Source organism: Vidua macroura, chromosome 1 (assembly GCF_024509145.1).
Source record: "Vidua macroura isolate BioBank_ID:100142 chromosome 1, ASM2450914v1, whole genome shotgun sequence".
Classification (NCBI taxonomy): domain Eukaryota; kingdom Metazoa; phylum Chordata; class Aves; order Passeriformes; family Viduidae; genus Vidua; species Vidua macroura.
Genome location: NC_071571.1, coordinates 65,163,730 through 65,184,233, shown reverse-complemented (window position 1 = coordinate 65,184,233; position 20,504 = coordinate 65,163,730). Strand labels below are relative to the sequence as shown.

At 41.2% G+C, this 20,504-nt stretch overlaps 1 protein-coding gene across 2 annotated transcripts; it reads right to left on the bottom strand.

Annotated features, from left to right (window-relative positions):
* Positions 1–3,535: 3,535 nt before the first annotated feature.
* MYLIP (myosin regulatory light chain interacting protein) lies at positions 3,536–19,025 on the bottom strand. 2 transcript variants are annotated; one of them, XM_053998243.1, is made up of 7 exons: positions 18,832–19,025; positions 17,655–17,845; positions 8,557–8,742; positions 7,627–7,824; positions 7,121–7,285; positions 5,260–5,680; positions 3,536–4,923 (listed from the first exon to the last, which is right to left on the bottom strand). In XM_053998243.1, exons 1-7 carry the CDS (start codon positions 18,916–18,918, stop codon positions 4,834–4,836), a joined length of 1,338 nt encoding a protein of 445 aa, XP_053854218.1. In that variant the 5' UTR covers positions 18,919–19,025; the 3' UTR covers positions 3,536–4,833. The 2 variants fall into 2 exon arrangements, with proteins under 2 accessions (XP_053854218.1, XP_053854226.1); XM_053998251.1 differs by lacking the exon at positions 8,557–8,742.
* Positions 19,026–20,504: the final 1,479 nt, after the last annotated feature.

Below are 20,504 nucleotides of genomic sequence, written 5' to 3'. Positions count from 1 at the left end.
GAAAGCTGGTATGGTTTATTTGCTTGACCTTTTTCTTTCAGGAACTTGGCATATGCATGAGTGCTTTGAAAGTTTGCTGCTGGCCAGCCCCCAAAAGTCCACTATCCTGGCATGAACCAGAGGTCATGCTGAACCCTGCTCACCATCCCTGAGCACCCAGGAGTACCAGCCCTATTCAATCTTTTGGATCCCTTGTGTCCCACTCTCACATGGGGAGAGTTTTCCGAGTTGGCACAATTAGCATTTTCCTTCTACTGCACCAACCAGTGACTCCTTTAGCTGGGGCTCTGAGAGTCCCTCCTCAACATTCCTCCTGGTGCCTCTTCCTAGCTCACACTACCCCTTGCAGGAAACCAGAAGACCCAGAAATCATGGTAGCTTTTACCCCCTAGTACTGTTGAAAGTGATTTTAAATCATGGGGTTCCAGCTGGTGATTTACCTTTGCAGTCGTGTGATGCTCAAGGCTCCTTGCAGACAGGGAAGTCTGGCTGTGGCCTGTTTGGAGAATGCTCCAGTGGGTGATTCCCTGGGGAATTACTGGCCTGGCAGTGGCTTACCTGCCCCAGCATGCCTTATCTCCTGCCTGGCCCTCTCCTGCCTCTCCTAGTCTGCATCCCACCCAGCCCTTCTTGCTAGGGGTCAGTGGTGCTCCTGCAGACCACCTGTCCCAGGGGAAGCCACAGCCCGGGACCCCATAGTGGGAGCCTCCACCCAAGCTTCCTCCAGCAAAACTGTGCTCAGGCCCTGCCTTGGAAGGTCCACCTTTCTTCTTCTAGCAGGTTGTGGACTTTTTCCCCTCCACAGTTTTACTTTTTAAACCTATTTAAAAAGTTCCTACATTCTGTTTTAACAGGCTCCAGCTGGCTGAATCTGAGGGTGCAAAGTGATTGAAGCATTTGCCTGGCACTACAGAATTCTTTCACTGAAAATGGTGGTTGGTGATTCCAGAAGGATGTTTGACCAGGCATTACTGAAGCTAAAATTTGTCAATTCATAATTTTAACACTCCATGGAGTTTGTTGTTCAAAAGCATACACAGGAAATCTGAGCTGTTATTTTCCCTGTCTTTGATCAACATGCCAGTGTGCTGCTGTGAAATGAAACAGCGTAGGCTGACAGATGAGAATTTTTCCCCAAGGGCATTCTCTTAGGAAGGCAACACTGCTGATTTAGTAAGGAAATAAATCTCCACATATATGAATGCTGCTGTGTACATGCTTTTATGGCACTTGGGGAAGAAATCAAAATAATTTAAAAATACAGAAGCCTTCATTCTACAGTTCTTTAGCACTTGAACATTTTGTACGTAGCTTGAAATGAGCAACTATGAGCTGGAGGATGGAGCTGTGCCTTTATAGCAGCTGTAGCTTTGAACATGTCAACATGCTGCCTTTGGAGCCCCTTGCCAACTGAGCTCTCCATAAACAGAAACCTTGGTGCAGCAAGAGGATGAAAGCCAGGGAGATACTGGTAGAAGTCTGGAACTTGACAGCCCTGTCTTATTAATAACACTGAAGTGCAACTGCTTTAGTACTTGATCTTCTCCAGATCTCCTACATGTAACCCTCTCCCCACAGGGCTGCTCTTAAATGCTGTTCTGCCCTCAGGAAGTGCATGTCACTAGCAAGGCTCTGGCTCAAATCGACCCAGCAAGTCATGTTGTCTCCCATGGTGAGTTTTTCCCATTTAGTTAGTTGTGGGGGAAATTTGAGACTATAGCACTTTAAAGTGACATTGCACACACCCAATGGGATTACAACAACTGCTCTGCAATTCTGAAGATAAATAAAAACTGAATGTTCCATGAGTTTTCTTGCCAAGCTATACCAGCTTTGGGTAGCAGATACTGGTACAGGAGCTGACTTACATGTGAGAGATATCAAATGAAGCTTTGTGATCAATGCTCCCGAGGAAGAAGCGTAAAGGACACACACTCCAGTTACTCCCACAAGCTGTGCTGTTGTTTTCTAGATTTGGGAGTTTGGGGTTTTTTCCCCCCTCTGCCATCCATTGCAACATTCAAAACATCTTTGGAGAAAAGAACAGCATTTCAGTAAACAAGACCTGACTTTTTCTGCAGTATGACTAAGTGGCATGTAGAGTTCAAGATTTCCTATTGTTTCCTTTACACTCTTCACAGCACTCGGCAGCTCACATGGACAAGACGCAGGTACTCCTTGTAATAAAGTGTACTCAACCTACAAACATTGAGCAACCCAAGTCACAGCAGTGTTGCATGGTTAAGCAAAACTTTCCTAGCAGAGCATGATCAACTACATTTCAAGCAATGCTTCTGAAGAAAGAAGCCTGTGAACAAATCAAAGCTATCCTTGCATTGATTTACATGAATTTTTTTCTTACATATAAACCAAGTAAGGCTTTTGTAGTGATTTACAGTGTTGCAGAGGTGGGCTGCTGCTCAATTCTCAGAACAGGTAACATCATTTCATTAAAAAAAAATCCACAAACCCCCACCTATCGGAGACCCCTCCTAACTGCCAAAGTCCATCAGCCTTCACTTGTTGCTGCACACTCTGCTTTGCCATTACAGAACCAGGTTCCCAGCAGCTTCAGGTACAGCCTCCTGCCTGCACTCAGACCTCAAAGCTTGGATTGATGCCCTGCACAGCTTTCCAACACTAAACAGGGTATGCTTACAGAAGTCATAGGATTTGGCCAAATTCCACCACTGCCATATAACCAGTTTCAAACCTTACCTTGATTAGAGTTCTTAACTACTGGAATTATTTTTATTAGCAAGGTCTAATTACACAGTCAAGTTAATTACAAGGACCTAGAGTTCAAGCTTGCCTATTTTAACAGCTTGATCATGTTGTATACTTTAAATCAGATTCCTGTATTAACATCTATTTATGTTAATTTACAATCCATTTCAGCCAGCTGCCATAAAATAATGGATTAGATGTTACTAACATAATTTGGTTGTAATCTTGCTATGCAAAGAAGGTTTGCTCAAGCACCACTGTATGCTGGTACAATAGCTGGATACCGTCTTCTCTGAACACACTTGTACACCCGCTTCTTCCTTTTTGTGGCAGAGCACAGCCCTGGAAGTGCTGAAGCACCATCTCTCCAACAACGTAAAAGGAGTTAGCAAGTCTGAATAGCTCCAATCAAAAAAGACACCAACACATCTGTAATTAAGAACTTGCTTGACAGGACTACTGAAACTCCAACCCTCTACTCTCAAGCTGCATTCTTTAATTTCTCTCATTCTCCTGTATTATACCTCCAGGTATATTGCCTCAGATTTGGGGCAATTTACTGTAGAAAATATTCTTCACAAGGTCAATTTGAAAGGCTATGCTACAGTTTGAATATGTCAGCTGTTTTAAAGTTCACTGTCTGTAACAAATGCCAGTTTTCTTCCCTCCTTTGCATGCATTTGAGAAAACCTCATTACCTCAAACATGACAAAATATTCAAGCCTGTGAATATGAAAATACTGCTTGTGTTTTCAGTTCAGTAATCCCTCAGATGAATTTCAGAACAAAATCAGTCTTAGCAATAATACAAAGATTTTTAAAGTCCTTTATTAATCTGAATATAAAAAAGACAGAAGCTGCCTACAATATAGGACAAAGCTCTTGCTTCATGAGGAAACAAAATTTTCTTTACAAAGTGAAAAAATAAATACCCTCTTAGAGTAAGGTTTATATGCTAATGTGTCATAAAAAAGTAGAGTTTTAATATTTTGACAAAATGTCTGTGCAAAGAAACAGATGCATAAACACACATTACTGCTACATTAAGGCAATATGAAAAGTATAGTCAGAGAATTTCAGTAAAGTGACAGTGTACTTTTCTAGCTTTGATTAAGCCAGTATTGCACCCAAACATGGTCTCCAGTTCCCTCTGTACCCTGGAGAAGACACTAGGAAACCAGAGCCCAAAATGCCCAAGTAGGGGGGTGGAAATCAAAAGCATTTTATTGGGTAGGTTATTTCCTGCTAAAGATGCTAACTGAAGAAAGCATTTAAAATTAGACAAAACCCTTAAAGATTAATGGTGCATGTTTAATAGTTTAAAATCAGTCTCCAAAAATAAAGCCAACTTGAAGGCCAGTTCCCTGCAGCTTCCAAGACCACCAGCCAGAAGTAAACTGTGGGAAACTTGGGACTACCCTGCCCACTGAGAGCTGTGAATGAACTGCCATAGCAGTGCTTCCACAGGACACTGGCAACCACAAGACTTTCCTGACTCACCCTCAACACTTGAAGATTAACAATCTTGTCCTCCCTTTCCAAAGCTATTCTCTCAGAATTGTTTTCTATTTAACAGAATTCTGAGTTCAGCACAGCTGCTTAGTGAAGCCTTGTAACTTCAGTTTAAGAACGAATTTTTTAAAAAGAGATCTCTCCTCTTTAAAGCAGTTTACTAAAAGCAGACGCTATGAGCCTTACTAAACTGGTACGTGTAAAAGCAAGTCTTACTATTAAAATAAACAGTACAACAGCGCTAAAAAGGATTTAGAGCATGTAAAAGAAAAGACTGCATTGCTTTTACCAGGTACATTTGCATGTCTACACCGCATTTCTCCAGGGTTACCAAGCTTTGTGGCAACACTGCGGTGCTACAAACTTATGGATCATTCTTTAAAGAACATGAATCAATTACACTTCTCTCAGAAGACGTCCCAAACCATTTTGGACATGCTGAACAAATAATATTTATGTTAAAAAATGCAGTATTTTTTTTTGCTTTTGATCGTGGTTAGGTGCCAGAGTGATTGCCTTCTTCACAATCAATGGTTGCATTTCTTATTAGTGCAGTTTGAAGAGTACATGATGCATTTGAAGTGTGTACGTAGATCATATCACAGTCAGATTGAGAAGACTGGTGTGGGTTGGCAAGTACACGTGCTGGACATGCTCTACACGAGATCTGCAAACAGGACACGACTGGAAAGGAAAAACATTGGGAAATTAGTTTACTTTGTATTTTGAGAGTGTCTGCACTTCCTGCAGACTTCACATACACAATAACAGCACTTCTTCCATCATCCCATATTTAAGACCACATATGGTGAGAAGCGAGATGCAGCTCATTCTTAGCCTCGCCACAAATTACATTTAGCACATCATTCAGACAGAATGCTCTCTGAAATTAATTTGCCACAATCTTATTAGTTTTACTAGAACATCATCATAAATGTATTAATCCATCACCATCAAATATAAAAAAATCAAACCTTCCACACAAATTGGTAACTTGCATCTTAAGGGCACTGCATTTACCTGTAACTGGGAAGCACAGGACTTGCAGCAAACTGTGTGGCCACAGGGACAAAAGGTTGAGTTTATCTCTTCTTCACAACACACCATACAAAGCATGGACTCCTTCAGCTTGCGCAGCTTCTCTTGCAGGGCTTTTGTTTGTTGGCAGCTGAGACCCTCACAGTTGTCACAGTTCATGCTGCTTTCTGAAGACTTAAGAGGGGAACTTGGTGGGGTTTGATCACTTCTTGAAACAAGATCCACAATGCCAGCATTATAAAGAGCTCGCCTCGCATGATCATAAACTTCTTTTGATGTTCTTTTAATATCAAAGACGTATTTTTTACCAAGATTAATGTTTTCATTCAGAAATAGAGATGCTAGGTGACCCTTTAAGTCTCGACTATACTGCATCATGACAGCACTGGTGACAGTGTCACACCTATAAAGCAATAGGACAAATGCAAACTTGGTTAGTTAATACCAGTAGAACAATCCTACAGCCATTTGTTCCCAAAGTTGAAGTAACAGCACTGAAATTAAAGTAAATTAAACAGTCTGAGGTAATATTTAAGCTCTTGAATGATCTTTGCATGAAAATTCTCCTTTGGAAAGTGTAAAATGGAAAGTGACAATTACTTTACATCTTCAAAAAGTGAAGTGTTTGGTAAAATAGACTCAGCCTATGGAAGGGACTTAAAAGAATTATGCTAACAAACAGCAAACAGTTGCTTAATCCACAGTTCAGCCTGGCAACACCTTTTTGAATGGCATTTCCAAATGCTGCCCTAAATAATTCCAATTAAGAGTCTTTGGCTCTCAGTTTTATCATAGAGTCAAGTAATGTTTTAACCCAATTTCCACCAAGTAATTTATATGCTAGTATTATTGTGCTACCACATATTATGTCATTCTGAAGGGAGCCAGTGTGGAGTGTAGAGAATTAAGGCATTTGTATTTGCCACTGTGCATTTCAGCTACCCTAACCATGCTTGTCACAGATTTCAGTGATCCAGTTGAATCTTCAGAAGCCTATTAAGGCATATCACTTCTCTAGGCAACACAGGAAGGAAAACGCAAACAAAACAGAAGGACTACAGTCTCCCAGGGCCTAAGGTTCAAGATCTAAGCTTATGGCCAAATGCTATTGCCAAACTAAAATTCTGCTTAAATTAAAATCAAACTGTGAAGGACAGAAAATTATAAGCAGATACAAAGATCAAGAAGTAATTGAAACTAGTATGTGGTAGTTAATTTTAAGAAAACACTGCTAAGTGTGTTTGACAGCTAGTCTTACTGATCAGTGTTGGACACCACAGTAGGAATGAAAGGGGGTTGAAAAGTTGCCCACCAACAAATGAGTATAGCACCTCACCCTTCAAAGAACAACAGGACAGAGACAGTGGATAGCTGCTGGCATGAAGCAAAATCCTGAGCATGTGAGCAAGGACAGAGGACCTGTAAGAAGGTTTAAATATATGGGATGGGAAGGTAGCATGCAGATAACTTAACTGAAGGAGCCAAATAAAGGATCTACACATTCTGAATGACAGGATCTTCCCTACTGCTCTCATTCTCTCTTACACAGGAACAAAAAATGTATGTATTGCTTATTAAGTATCAAGGAACATAAGTTTATACTCTGAAATGCTGTTATTCATAGTGGGAAAATTTTGCTTACTTTTATTGTTACTCCCACCCCACAAAATGGAAAGCAGCAAAAACCTGTTCAGCTTCTGGACTTGAGAGGAAAAGAGAGGCTGCAAATACAATGGAATTTTGCAAAGCATTTCCAAAGTGCAGTCAGACTGCTGGCTGCTTAAGCACTTAGATCAAACACTGGAGAAGAGCAGCAGTGCATGACTCTAGGGGCAATACTGACCTGTAAAATGCATGTGTTTCTGTAATTGCTCTGTAGAGTCCACTTGCTGCCCTTGTACTGATCATCTTAAACAAGAGAACCACACTATTACCAGACTCCTTGGTAACAGTCAGATATACATTCTTTCCAGACTGAGTTGCCATTTGAACAACAGGATAAGCAATCCTATAAATTAATGTCAAAAAAAAGAAAGGTTATTTAGTTGTTAAGGATTAGGGCATTTTCCACAAACTATTACAGTGTATTTTTATCAGAAGTTACAATGATTTCTGATGGTAGTCAGCAATAATGATTGAAGATGCTGCCTCAAGAATATATAAAAAAATCAAGATAATTAAGGTCATTTGTTTACCTTGATTACAAGCAGGTACTGCCCCTCAGACCCTACATCCCTATAGTCACTTATAGTAATTCTCAGGGCAATTTTGAGTATTTATGTGACAACTAGAGGCATGCTCCTTATTTTTGAAAAATTGATCATGCCAATGGTTCCAGGAAACACATACCTGTTGATTGGACTGAAGTCATCTTTGCAGATGGATATTCCTTCAGGTCCAACACCAATAAGGAGTTTTTGCCCTTCACTATCTCTCACTGAGTGCCACTCTACCCCATAGTTCTCCAATGTTGTAACAATCTGTAGAATCTGGTATTCAGCAGATGCTTGACTTAGACCTTCTAGCTCCTTGTGCTTTGTAATAATGCTGTTGATAAAAAGATTAAGGATAGGTGAAATAATTCAAGTATCTGCTGTTACTGTTAGCAGCTTGTTTTAACATGGGTTTTTACATGACCTAGTTAAACAGATTAGTAAATGCTCCTGACCTGCTTTATCTGTCTATAGATTTCCAGCAATTATGAACTGGAAATAGTTGAGAATTACCAAAACATCCTGAGAATATCAAAGAGGAAATACTGTGCATTTGCTTAGAAATGAAAAAGCTACATATAATCAAGGTTTTCCAAATACCACCACCAGCCCCAACATATTTCCCTGAGCTACCATTAAGTTCATAGTTAAAGAAAACACTTCAGAAAAGTATGACACACTGAATGTTTCCTGATATTCAGGAACTGAGCTATGAAGATGTTTCAGAATTCTGTTTGCTTTTCAGAGTAAGGGTACTAAGCCAGATGAATTCTTTCATTCACAAGTACAGGTCTAAGACATACTTACAATTTAACTACTCTGATCCAGGGACTTAGATATATCTGTATTTCCCCATGTACCAGAGTTTTCATTAGAAAACAACAAAAACACCACACCTCATAACTGAGTTTAAAAATTTAACTGAAATCAGAACATCAAAGATTTTGATCTCCAAAGCTATTATTGTTAAATTACTGATTTACACTATATTACCAGCAATTAAATGCATAACAAAATTTTTTGCTGTTGGTCTCCAAAAAGGAAACTAGATCATTGTGCTTTTTACCTCTCCAAAATAGTAGTGGTGAGCTCTTTTGCACACAACTCTTCATAATTGTACTTGGCAGTGTTCTGGTTATAATCTCCAAACTTCATCTGTGCCAACAATGCACTAAGTTCAATTGCATGCTCTGAAGAACACTGAAGATTACCAGCAAGAAGATCTTCTTTTATATGCAAGAAAAACATATGCCTGCAACACAACCAAGCATTTGCTTACACAAATTGTTACATGATATCTGTAATCAAGACATGTAAGAAGTAACATCTCAGTTATGTTTGGCAATCAAGAATTTACAATGAATGTACCAAGCAGATGAAGTCTGGCACAAGGGAAAGAAAAGGGCCTCCATCTTATTCTTTACTTACTCTTAAACATGAAGCTACAACTGAAGATGGCATCTAAAATCACTACTAACAGAAAAGAGCACTTCACCATCATCCTGAGTATCTCAAGAATAAGAACTGCTTTAACTCCTAAGGCCACTTAGTAATTTCAATTTAGTGAGTAAAATATCAATGAAAGATTTTAATTAGTTTCCCATATTTACATTTTGGTTGCGATTTACAAGTTATTTTTCATTTCACAAAAGCAAATTTGGGAAGAGCATCTCAAAACATACAAACTTCTGTTTTGGAAAAAGGGGAATCCATACTCTCTCTACACAGTGGAAATGCCCCTGCCACTACAGCCATGGTGTTTTTGCCAGCAACATGATTAACAGAATAACTTGAAATACCTGAAAAGGCATTAGGGAATGAAATAGAAAAACAGCTATGGTGTAAGCATTCATCAGACCAACCTTTGCACTTGAGACCAAGGCAGGTTTGACAGCTTGCTGAAAATTCAAAAAGCTGTTCTTAATTATCTCATAGGTTACTTGACAGACAAATCAACATTTTAACCAACATTAACAGCAGCATGTCATTACCCCCTATGGGTCGGCCTAACTTCTATAGATCATCCTTGTTTTCCTTCAGGGGACACAATATAAATTTCTTACCATTTAAGGCTCAACATATTTATGGAAGACAGATGGAGAATTATGCATCACAGAGTTATGTATCACTGAAGAAAATCTTACAATAAATGAAGCCTAGCACCCACAGGAATGTGTCTTGGCTTCCACAGGAACAGGACATTTACTCTTCTATAATGAAGTCTAATCTACTTTTAAGAAAAGCTTTACTGAAGCTCTGTACTTAATCTCTCATCAGTGAAGCTGAAGATGCTAATTAGTGATGAGCTTTCCTTCCAATTGGAATTCTGAGTATCTAGCATATATTCTGTTGTAGCATTCTAAAATTGCTCAGTACAACAAGGCAAACAGGACTTTTTTCAGCATTATGATCAATTACAGAACTTACAAAAGCTGTGTTCTTTCTCAGCTCTATTGGTAAATGTTGCAACTAAGAAGATACCAGCCAAAAGATGCCTCATATCCACAACTTTTTGAATCAGGACAAAACAGAATTGGTATTAAATTATCCTGTAAGCTTTCCTACAGTCCACTTCCTGCAAGAATTCACAGCTCCAACACTTCCCTTTGCAAACCATTTGTTATGCTGGAGTATCATGCTAGTTGTGATGCAAGTGCTTAATCACATCACTCTCAAGTATAAACATCATCCTACACTCTTCAGCACTTCTTGAAGGGGGTCTAGTGGAAGCCAGTGTCCTCACAGTGTGCAGGACACAACCTGAGGTGGCAGGAGGACCAGAACTTCAGACAGTTGTCTCCACTGTCAGCAGGTTATTCCTTCTTTAGGCTCTTTTTCTTTGAGAGAGAGTGTCAAACCTCTGCTCCTATGTGTTTCTCCTACCTTGCAGAGTAACAGCTTTTTGGGCTTGGGCCCCAGGAAGGCATGTCTGCGGCCTTTTAAAATTATTTTGTTGTACAGACTCTTTTTTGTGCTCAGCACATAAATCTAAAAATTCAGTATAAATTACAAAAACACTAGAGCCAAACTAAATTCAAATAGTAGGCCTTTCCCTAACTCCAATCAACATTTCATAAAATAAAGACATTCTTATGCATTCTTGATCCTCTGACAATACCAGAACAGGATTTCCAGTCATTTAAAGTACTAATTACAGCATTTCAAAGAAAGATTAGACTTTTTTTTCTCATTAGCTAAAACACATTTACAACTTGTATCTTCAGGGGTTTTTTTTATATGACAGCACTGACTACACAGGGTAAAGTGAAGAGTTCTCCTCTTGCTGGGAAGACCTTATTGACACCTCAAGGGGAGCTGAAAACCAAAATATTGCTCCTGCAAATACAGGTGAATTACAGAAATGGATACAGAAGATGCATGGCATATCACATTCCATTACTACAAAGCCAGTAATGGCATAGGAAGATAAATAAGTTTAAGGCAATGTGAAGTAGCATCACATCAGCTAACATGCAGTAACTTCCCATAACTGGCTCACATCACAGAAGGGAAAACATCTCACAAATACTCCACTACTTGGCATTTTTTTTGATACGTAGAACAAACAACACATATAAAGGACAGTTACTGCAAAGTAACTTTATGCAAATTCAGTCCATCTGCACCTAAATAACCTAAACTACACCCATAACAGGACAGTGAATGACTTCACACTGACCTGTTAGAGCAGCTGCCCTGCAGCCAAAGTTCAGGTAGCAAATTCTCTGCTGCCTTTTTTTTTGTGTGTGTGTGTGTAATGGTGGGGGTTTTTTGTTTGTTTTGACTCTTTGTGTTTGATGAGGAAAAGGCATCTACAATTTTAAAGACAGTGAGGGTTATGAACACATCAGAAAAAGCCCATCCAGCTGCAGAATGCACTCCTTCAAAGTTATATTAATATCCATTGTAAAATCATTCCTCTTCAAAGGTCCAAAACATGACACTAGCCACAATCTGATAACAAACGCAGACTTGATTTTTTTTACACTAAACAAAGTCTTTTGATCCTTAAAGAAAAAGGCCTAAGAATGTGATTTTCTTGCTGAATACAGTCAAGCAAAACTAAAGCATTAGGATCTCTGATGCAGTTCCTTATCTATTTCTGCAAATTCTAAAGGACCCAACAGACTGTCATGTAGAAAATCTGTTCATATCACAGATACTATTAGTTACAAGAAAGGATTTATGTAAGTTTTTGTAAATTTGATTGTGACCTAATCACTTCATACACAATCCTCCACCCCTCCTCTCTCCTGGAACCTTTAGATATGATTAAAAAAAAAATTAAGACTTTGCTCACCTCTAAATATAGTCAGGTTGTACAGTAAGAGGATACATTTTTTTCAAGGTATTATTTCAGCACTAGTACTTTAGACTTAATGCAATTTTTACCTAGCAAGTTTTAGAACAATGAACTGTTAAAACTATAAACTGGACTGTTTTTACGGTCCCTAAAGGTTGCATTTCCAACACTGCTGGTAAAAAAATCTAAAGTTTGTCCACCATATAAGAAACTAAATGTTGTTGTTTCTACATCATTCACACTTCAGTTGCATTTGATACATTAATAATACATGCTACAAATTTGAGAAGTAAGTGAAGTCAGACAAAAGGTATGTCTGACTGTTCTTGTCCTAGCCCCAACATTCTTTTCACACATTCTGCAGCTTTTTACTACCTTTGCCAAGGCTTCATTTAGTCTTTAAATCTTCACAACGCTGAACTTTGCCCATTAATTGTTGTGACTCCTAGTTATCTTAACACTTGCCAGACATTTTGGGACATTGACCAACTAGTGGCAACTTTAAGGACAAACAGAACTTCCCACTGTGCTTGTAGCCCAAGTTCTCTACGTGTGATAGGATCAGTATGAAAGACTGTCTCTGTAACCCAAAACAGCCTTTTCTTCCCCTCTGAACCCCATGCTACCTAGACATACCTGTGTATTCAATTGTGGAACATTTCCTCTGAGTTTGGTAGTCCAAAACACTACATAAGAATACTGACTAGAGGGAAACACATTAAGTTTGCCAAAGCTACACTCCATCAGTCACTGCCCAGACAGATTTCTTCCTTTCCAAAAGAACAAAAGGCAGTTTTACAATTAGAACAGGATAACAGATTTTCTTCAAGCATTAGCTACTGGTGATTTTATATTAATTTTGCATCCTTATTTTTGGATCCATGTTCTGCATATAACTGAAGATTTATGTACATACAAAGCACTCAGTAAAATCAAATGTGGTGTGATTAATATACTGTAGTTGGATGCAAACAATTTGATACAAAAACTGTAGAAAGGGGAAGTTGCAAGGAGATTTCAGCAGATGGTCCATTTCACAAAAAAGTATAGCTATCAAACCAAAGCCACAGACCCAGATATCAATCACATTAATTGCTTTTTGCCTCCCTCTGAAGCAATTTATGCAGGCTGACAATACTGAACACTACTACTAGAAACAGCCATCAGAACTTCACTACAATGGAATTCCAAGAGAGGGCAAATCAGTTAATGTTCATCCCAATGAACCCAATGCAGTAAGAACTCCACAAAAAATAAAAAAAGTACATGTAACACAAGATCATATTTTCTTTTGTAACTCATTGACGACAATTATGTGCAATAGGAATCAAGGCTCTGCACTACTACTAGTAGTTTCTACGAATTTTTTTTTAATCAAGGCAAGGGAAACAGAGCAAATAGGTAGCTAAAAATTTTAAGCTCTAAACTTAGCTGTCAGTGGAAGAAGTGACAATACTTTACCAAAGAGGTGTCTGCATATGACTAATGACCCCTGGAAGCATAGCCAAAAAGAACTCACTCTCTTGCCAGACTATGGGCAAGAATCTTGGCATACTTCCCAAGGAACTACCTGTTCTTTTTGGGGCATGATTCCTTACCACAGGTTAAGGCTCTTTCCTACTGTGGAGTACATTTACTGCTCTGTAGTCTAAAATCAAAATTAAGAGGTATGATTGTTCTCCCTAAAATATATTTATAAAGACTTCTAAATGTATAGAATTCTGATTTTAAAAACAGACAAGGCCACCCTACATTAAAAAAAGCAACATTCTTTGCTTTTTTTTTATGCTCCTCACTATCTTTGTTCTTCCTTGCTCATAGCAGAGTGGATAAAAGGTTACCAACTGCAGTTTAACTCTGGCTTAGACAAACAGATCCATTAAACTCACCCCAGTGTCAGTCATACACATTTTCATTGCCTTGTAACAAAGGCCACATCACTGCTGCACTGGCTATCCAATGTTATAGGATAAAAAGCAAAAAAACCATCCTGTTATCTACTACATGTATCTGACTCCTCAAAATATTTAAGGTCATTCTTAATTTCAACTAGTTCATCAATACAACTGGACAACACAGCAAAAAAGTGTACTTTGTAAGTATAATTCAAATACTGGCAAACATCACACAACTTTTTAACAATCTCAAAAACAATAATTGCCACTTTCAAGGTTGGCAAAACGCAGCTTTTTGAATGCTTCATGATATTGTGTGGCTTACTAGAATTTGACATATTTTGTGGCTTACATGTGAATATTTGATTTTCAGTCGTGCTAAACAAGACAAATAATGCCGAATTTAAAACCTAAACCCATCATTCTCCCAGACTGCTGCCAGACAGCATTGGTCTCTTGGGCAGTTCGGCAAACACTGTTCCTGGTAAAAGGTGGATGAAGTTTCAAGACTCCTCTGCTTCACATTCCACACCGGCCTGTGGCCGATGCCCGGAGCTCTCTGCCTTTGGCAGGGGTTGCGATATCCCAAACCGGAGCTGGCTCCCGGGCCGAGCCCCGGCCACTCCCGGTTGCTGACCTCGGACACCCGCACCCGGCACGGCGGGACCGCCCGGGCCGCACCGCTCCTGGGCACCTCCTCCCGGCCCCACCCCTGGCAAAAAGTCTCCTGAAAATCCCGATTTGAGAAGTATAATCCTTTCTCTAAGCCCTAGCTCCTTACTGCAATTCAACACTTCACAACATTTGATACATGAACCACCCACAAGTCAATCAGTAAACAGGTGAAAAGCAGGTTTGCTTTTTTTCCCCCTGCAACTGTTGCACGACCTATCAAAGAAATACAGAAAAGAGTGAAAATGAACAAGACACAAGCCAGGGTTATGATCTTGATCTTGGACCATCACATGTGTCTTTAAGTAAACAGATAATCCTTTTCAAGCAGTATGATTTCCCACGATAAAGAAAACTTAGAGCTAGCTCTTCAGACTCCTCTAAAGCACCACACTGTTCACATCTCAGACTTGTTTGTAAATCTCTGAGAGCAGCAGATTGAATTACATTCTTGCACTGAAGCACTTTTATTCCATTGAAAACAATTCTAAACTATGAAATCATGTGGTGCAATTCAGTACCAGGTAGTCAAAAAACCTAAAAGTTGAGATCCAAAGAAGAATAGAAATAAACTGCTTTTAACCCTATTAAAAAAGTGCAGTAGAAAGGGTTTCCCCACACAATTCTCAGATTCCCAAAGCACTTAGTGAACGTGGTTTGTTGCCACAGTGGTCAGAGGTACAATTATAACCTGTTCTGCCTTTGTGCTCTGTGCAAAAAGGCTGCCTTGTATAAGAATATTAAAATTGGCTGTAATCTTCCTCTGGGCTGATCAAAGGTAACAGAAGCAGAGGTCAACATTCTGTTGCCAGATTGGTTTCACAGCATGTGAACATTAAATTGCTACAAACAAGCACACACCTGAGTTTTAAACTGAAGTGCAAGGCAAGGGTCTCTAATGAAGCACTGCAACTGGGGCTGGCAAAGCTTCCAAAGTACACAGAAAAAAACTGGTAACTCAGTCATAACGCTTGCCATTATAATCATGATGAAGCACATCAACAGAATTTAGAATTACTTGTAGCTTCTCAGATTTCAAAAGCAGTCTCAACATGCATCTAATTTATATGTAAAAACAGGATCAGAAGCTGCAAGCAGAAGACTGGAAAACTTCTCCAGTGTTCTTCACACACAGGACCACAAGGCAGCAGCTCTGCCAGAAACACCCCATACATCAAATATGGACACAACAACTAAAGGAAACTAAGGATACCCATCACTTTCTCCACCAAGACTTTGCAGACAAAGATGAAACAATGTGTCAGCTTTAACTGTACAGCTAATCCTTGCAATTCTATGATATAACTATTTATTTTTAAGTTTGGCAACAGGTTTACAAGTTTTTAATCTTTTCTTTGATGTTTACACACAAACTAAGTATGAATTCACAGTTATGTGCATATGTAAATCCTCAAGCAGATCTGAGTAGGAAAAAAAGCCGCTCTATTAAAACTTGGTGTCAACAATCCAGGAGAATAGACATTTACCACAGGCTCTGGAATTCTAGGTCTGCTAACATGTGGACTATTGAGCTTACACAACTAAAAGGCAGTTATTACAACTTGACATACAACTTGTATTTGGTTTTAATATATCTCTTCTGATGCCTAAGCTCGGGTTAATTTTTAAATTGTTTGTTAAAAATGTTAGTTTCAGAACAGTCTTAATACATAAAAGAAAGCTTGCCCCACCTACATCCTTTTAAATCATCTTTACAGTGGAGAAATACTTGCTGCTTTGATGTAGGTGTATAAACTCTCTTACATTTTAGCTACACAAGCCAGTATTTGAGGCCCTTGGGGCATGTTTCACCAGTTCAACCTTTCTATTAACTTCCACCTCCTGCCAGGTCTTGCACTGACAGCGCTGAAGGCAGGGACACAGACATCTGTAAAAGCCTTGTGAAGTTAAAGAAGCATTCATCAATGATAGCATAAAAATGCCACTTTGAGGTTTCCTCAGATTTTCACCCTGATTTGCTTTGTGAGTGCAGACACATCCGACATGCTCAGGGTAATCTCTTCTGCCTCATCAGGTATGAAATTGTCTGGCTCCTTTTGTTCAACATAAATCTCATTTGTTATTTGGTTTTATACTTACCAAGAATATTTAAATAACAGTTTCTTTAAGGAAAAATACTCTACCATATGCCACGGATAGCAGAAATTATTTCCTAAATAAAAGTACGTCAGAACTGGAATTCAGTTTAAATGCATTTACCTAACTGAAACTATTATCCAAGACAACCATGTGGTCTACCACCACAGCATTCTGAAAACTTCAACCATATTGATGAGCTGGAACCACTGGTCCCCAAAAGCCTGTCCCCTACACATTAGATCAAAAAATAAACTCAAAACCTTTTTCCTGTGAAATAAACATCAAATCAGACTGTCAGCCTCTGACCAAGTTCTTCAGACATTCTAAGCAAAAGCACCATGTTGTACTCATGGTCTTAATTCTGAAAGTACTAAGTTAATGAGAGTAACAAATTCAGGTGAGTAGTGAAAATGGGTTTTGGCATTATCATACAGACACTAGATTTCAACTGCCCCCATTCATATTAACTGTACTATCAAAAACTAACAGGAAATAGTAGGTGGAAGGTCAGCATTAAATACATACGTGTACAGCATTCTTTAAAGATAATTCTGTTGCAACTCATGTGGTAATCAAACTCAAGGAGTAAAAGCAAGTGTTCCCTACTAATCTTAGAAGACTATTTCTTCTGCTTTAATAACAGTATGATGATTTAGTTAAGAGGACTTGCCACAGAAGCAGCCAGACAGCTGTTTCTTTTGTAGCCTCTAAGGGCCTGTAGCTATATGAAAGTTACTGTAACATAATACCAGACAAAAAGGAATTCAGCAAGTTTTTTTTTTTTGCACTGTGGGAGGAATTGTTTCCTGCCTTTCTGTACTAGTGGTTCAGAATGACCTAGAGTAACACCACAGAACAGAGGTTACTATCGGACACACAAATACCATATAAAAAGTTTAATACTGGTAGCTTAAGTTTCTTCCAGTTCCAGCACTAAGTGCTCCAAAAATTACTCACACTCATTACTTACTCGCAGCTACACAAAGTTTAATGTTGCCAATTTAATTACATTTTTTCTAAAAAAAAAAGCAATAATAAACTTCAAAAACACTAAGATTTCAAAACTACATAGAAAAGTCAAGCAAAATTACCATATGATAAAAGAAATAAAAACAGTGTGCAATCACTTTTATAAGTTATAGCAACTGAAAGCAAAGTATTAAATTAAATGTGCTTACAACCATATTTACTTACCTTGTCTGTTCCTGTAAGATAAGATGTGGCTCAACAAAAAACTTGACTCTCAATTTCAATCGATAAGGGGCTAAGCCATCCATCTGCTGCGAGATCCTGTTCCTCAAATTCAGCCATAGATTCTCCCCTTTGCTGCCAGTGAACTGCAGTCCAAAATAATCAACTTCTATAATCCCCAACCTTCTGCAAACCTGAAAGAATAAGATTCTTTACAATCAGGCTACAACATGACAATGAAAAGTAACTTCTGAAGTGGTCTTTCAGACTGCTCAGATAAAACCACACAAAATCCTGCTGTTAGCACCTTCATACAAAGGCTTAATCACTTAGATTTTAGGTTGCATACAAAGCAGCCCAGAAGAAAGCACTATGCATGAACTAGGAATTTCTCTATTAGCCAAAATACACATGGGCTTCCACGGTCAAATTTCACCCCCAGGACAGGCACTTCAGAGGGTCAGCGGATTTCCACAAGAGGAAAATATCTGATACTCAACATCACAACCATTAGCACTTGCTGGGCACGGAGGAGTAAATCCACAAGTTTTATTTAGGTGCCACCAGCAGACCGGACGGTTCGTCTGTCTCCCCCCAGCATCCCTACAGAAGCCACCGCAGACACAGCAAGGCGGTGGTGACGGAAGGGCGAGAATGCACCTGGACGGCAGCTCCAGCCCGCTCGGCCCCCGATGCAGAGGTCTGGATGCAGTGGGTGCTACATCCCCCGCCTCTGGCCCCACTCCTGTCCCCTCCCCAGGCACACTTCCAGCGGGATTCCGTGGCGAGGCCCGGGCCTGCGCTTCCCACGGGAGAGGGGCCGGAGAGCCCCGTGGCGTGGGATGCAGCACCTTCTGCATTCAACATGGAGAAAGGGTTGGGAAAAAAAAAGAAAAAGACGGAAAATAAAAAACCAAAACCATAAGGGAAGCGGGGACGCTGCGGCGCTCCCCGCCCCCACCGCCGCGGCCGCCCCCGCACGGCCCAGCCCCGCGCCACCGCCGCCCCTCGCCTGGCGTCCGGGCCCCGCCGCGGGGAGAGGGCGGCGGACTGGCAGGGGAGCAGCGCGGCCGCCGGGCACCAGCGCTCGGTGCTGCCCCGTGGGCACCGCTGCGCTCGTCACAGCCCCCGCCCCGAGCGCTGGCGCCCGGCAGGCGGGCGGCGGGAAGAAGACCCTCACCTGGTTGAGGCAGTCCTCGCCGTTGGCTTTCGCCTCTACCTCCACCTCCATCACCACCGCGTCCGGCCTGGTCACATAGCACAGCATGGTTGGGGACAGCCGGTTCTGCTGCTGCCGCCACGGACACCCGGAGCGGCCTCCGCCGCTGTCGCCACGGGCTGAGCCCCGCACGCGTCGCCCGCCGCCGCCCACGCCCGGACCCCGGCAGCGCCCGTCCCGCGCCCCTCGCCGCCTGCGCGCCGCCAGCGCCGCTCCCTCCTTATGTACCCTCCGCCGCCCCGCCCCACCCGGGTCCGCACCTGCGGACCAATCAGAAGCCGCCTCTCATGGCTGCGGACCGCCGCCGCCGCCAATCAGCGCCGCCATGGCCGCGCGGGCGTGTGTTGTGCTCGCTCTGTGGCGCCCCCCGCCGTGCCCGCGGGGTCGTGGCGCGCTGGGGTCGCTGCCGGGGCTCCCTCAGCCGCCCTCAGCCGCCCTCAGCCGCCGCTGCCCGCAGCTGCTCACCCTGGCGTTGTTTCCGCTTAAATCAAAGCAAGCTGCAATCTTCCAAGCGCAGGTGGAGGCCAAGCCTGCTGGGCAGGGACAATATGTGATACATGTGAGAGAGGACAGCCATCGGCTGTGTGACAACCAAATATTGCCTTCACAGAATCACAGGATCGGTTAGGTTGGAAAAGACCTTTGAGATCGTCGAGTCCCATAATGCATCACCACCGTGTCAACTAGACCATGGCACTGGTGCCATGTCAAGTCCTTCCTTAAACACCTGCGGGGATGGTGTCTCCACCACTTCTCTGGGCAGCCCATTCCAATGTCTAATCACCTCTTCTGTGAAGAAATTATTTCTAATTTCCAAACTAAACTTCCCCTGGTGCAGCTTGAGACTGTGTCCTCTTGTCCTGTTGCAGATTGCCTGGCAGAAGAGGCTGCTCCCCACTTGGCTGCACCCTCCTTTCAGGTCACTGTAGAAAGTTATAAGCTCCCCTGGCTCATGTCTCGGCTTTCAAACACTCATTTTTGTTAATGGAAGATAAAATCCAAATTGATGTTCTCACTCCCATACTCTCTTTGGCCTCCTCAACTCTGTATTATGCAGAATGCAAAACCCTGGAAAACATGGAAATTTGTAGAACGACTGGGCAAGCCCTGTCACAACCTCCATGCATCACCATGCCAAGGGATGGTGGAGATTTTACACTCACTGAACTCTGTAGGTCTGAATCTCGTAGGTGATTCCTAACCAGGGGAAGAACACTTGCACCAGGCAAGCCCTTGGAAGTATGTGTTTGTCAAGCATACCCAAGGTGCATAAAGTAGTTTTTGGCTGCTTTAATAATGTAAATTGAAACAACAGGGAGGACTAAGTACAAAATGCATGCTGTGTGTGTTGCCCAAGTGTAGATCAAAGATGTACTGAGCAGTGCAGTAGTGAGGAACAAGTAGGCTGTCACCAGGCAGAAGACTGTAAGTTATTTCAGCTTTTTCTCTCAGACAGTGCCCAAAGGGTTGCAGCAGGCACTTGTCACACGAGCTGTCTCCTGTGTGCAAACAAAGTAGCTGAACAAGTAGCTGTGAGATGAAATGGGGGATCTAAAAACACAGTGAAGAATAATAGGAAGAAGAACAAACCCCAGCACTAATGCAAGGTCACCACAGGGCTGAATATTAGCTTG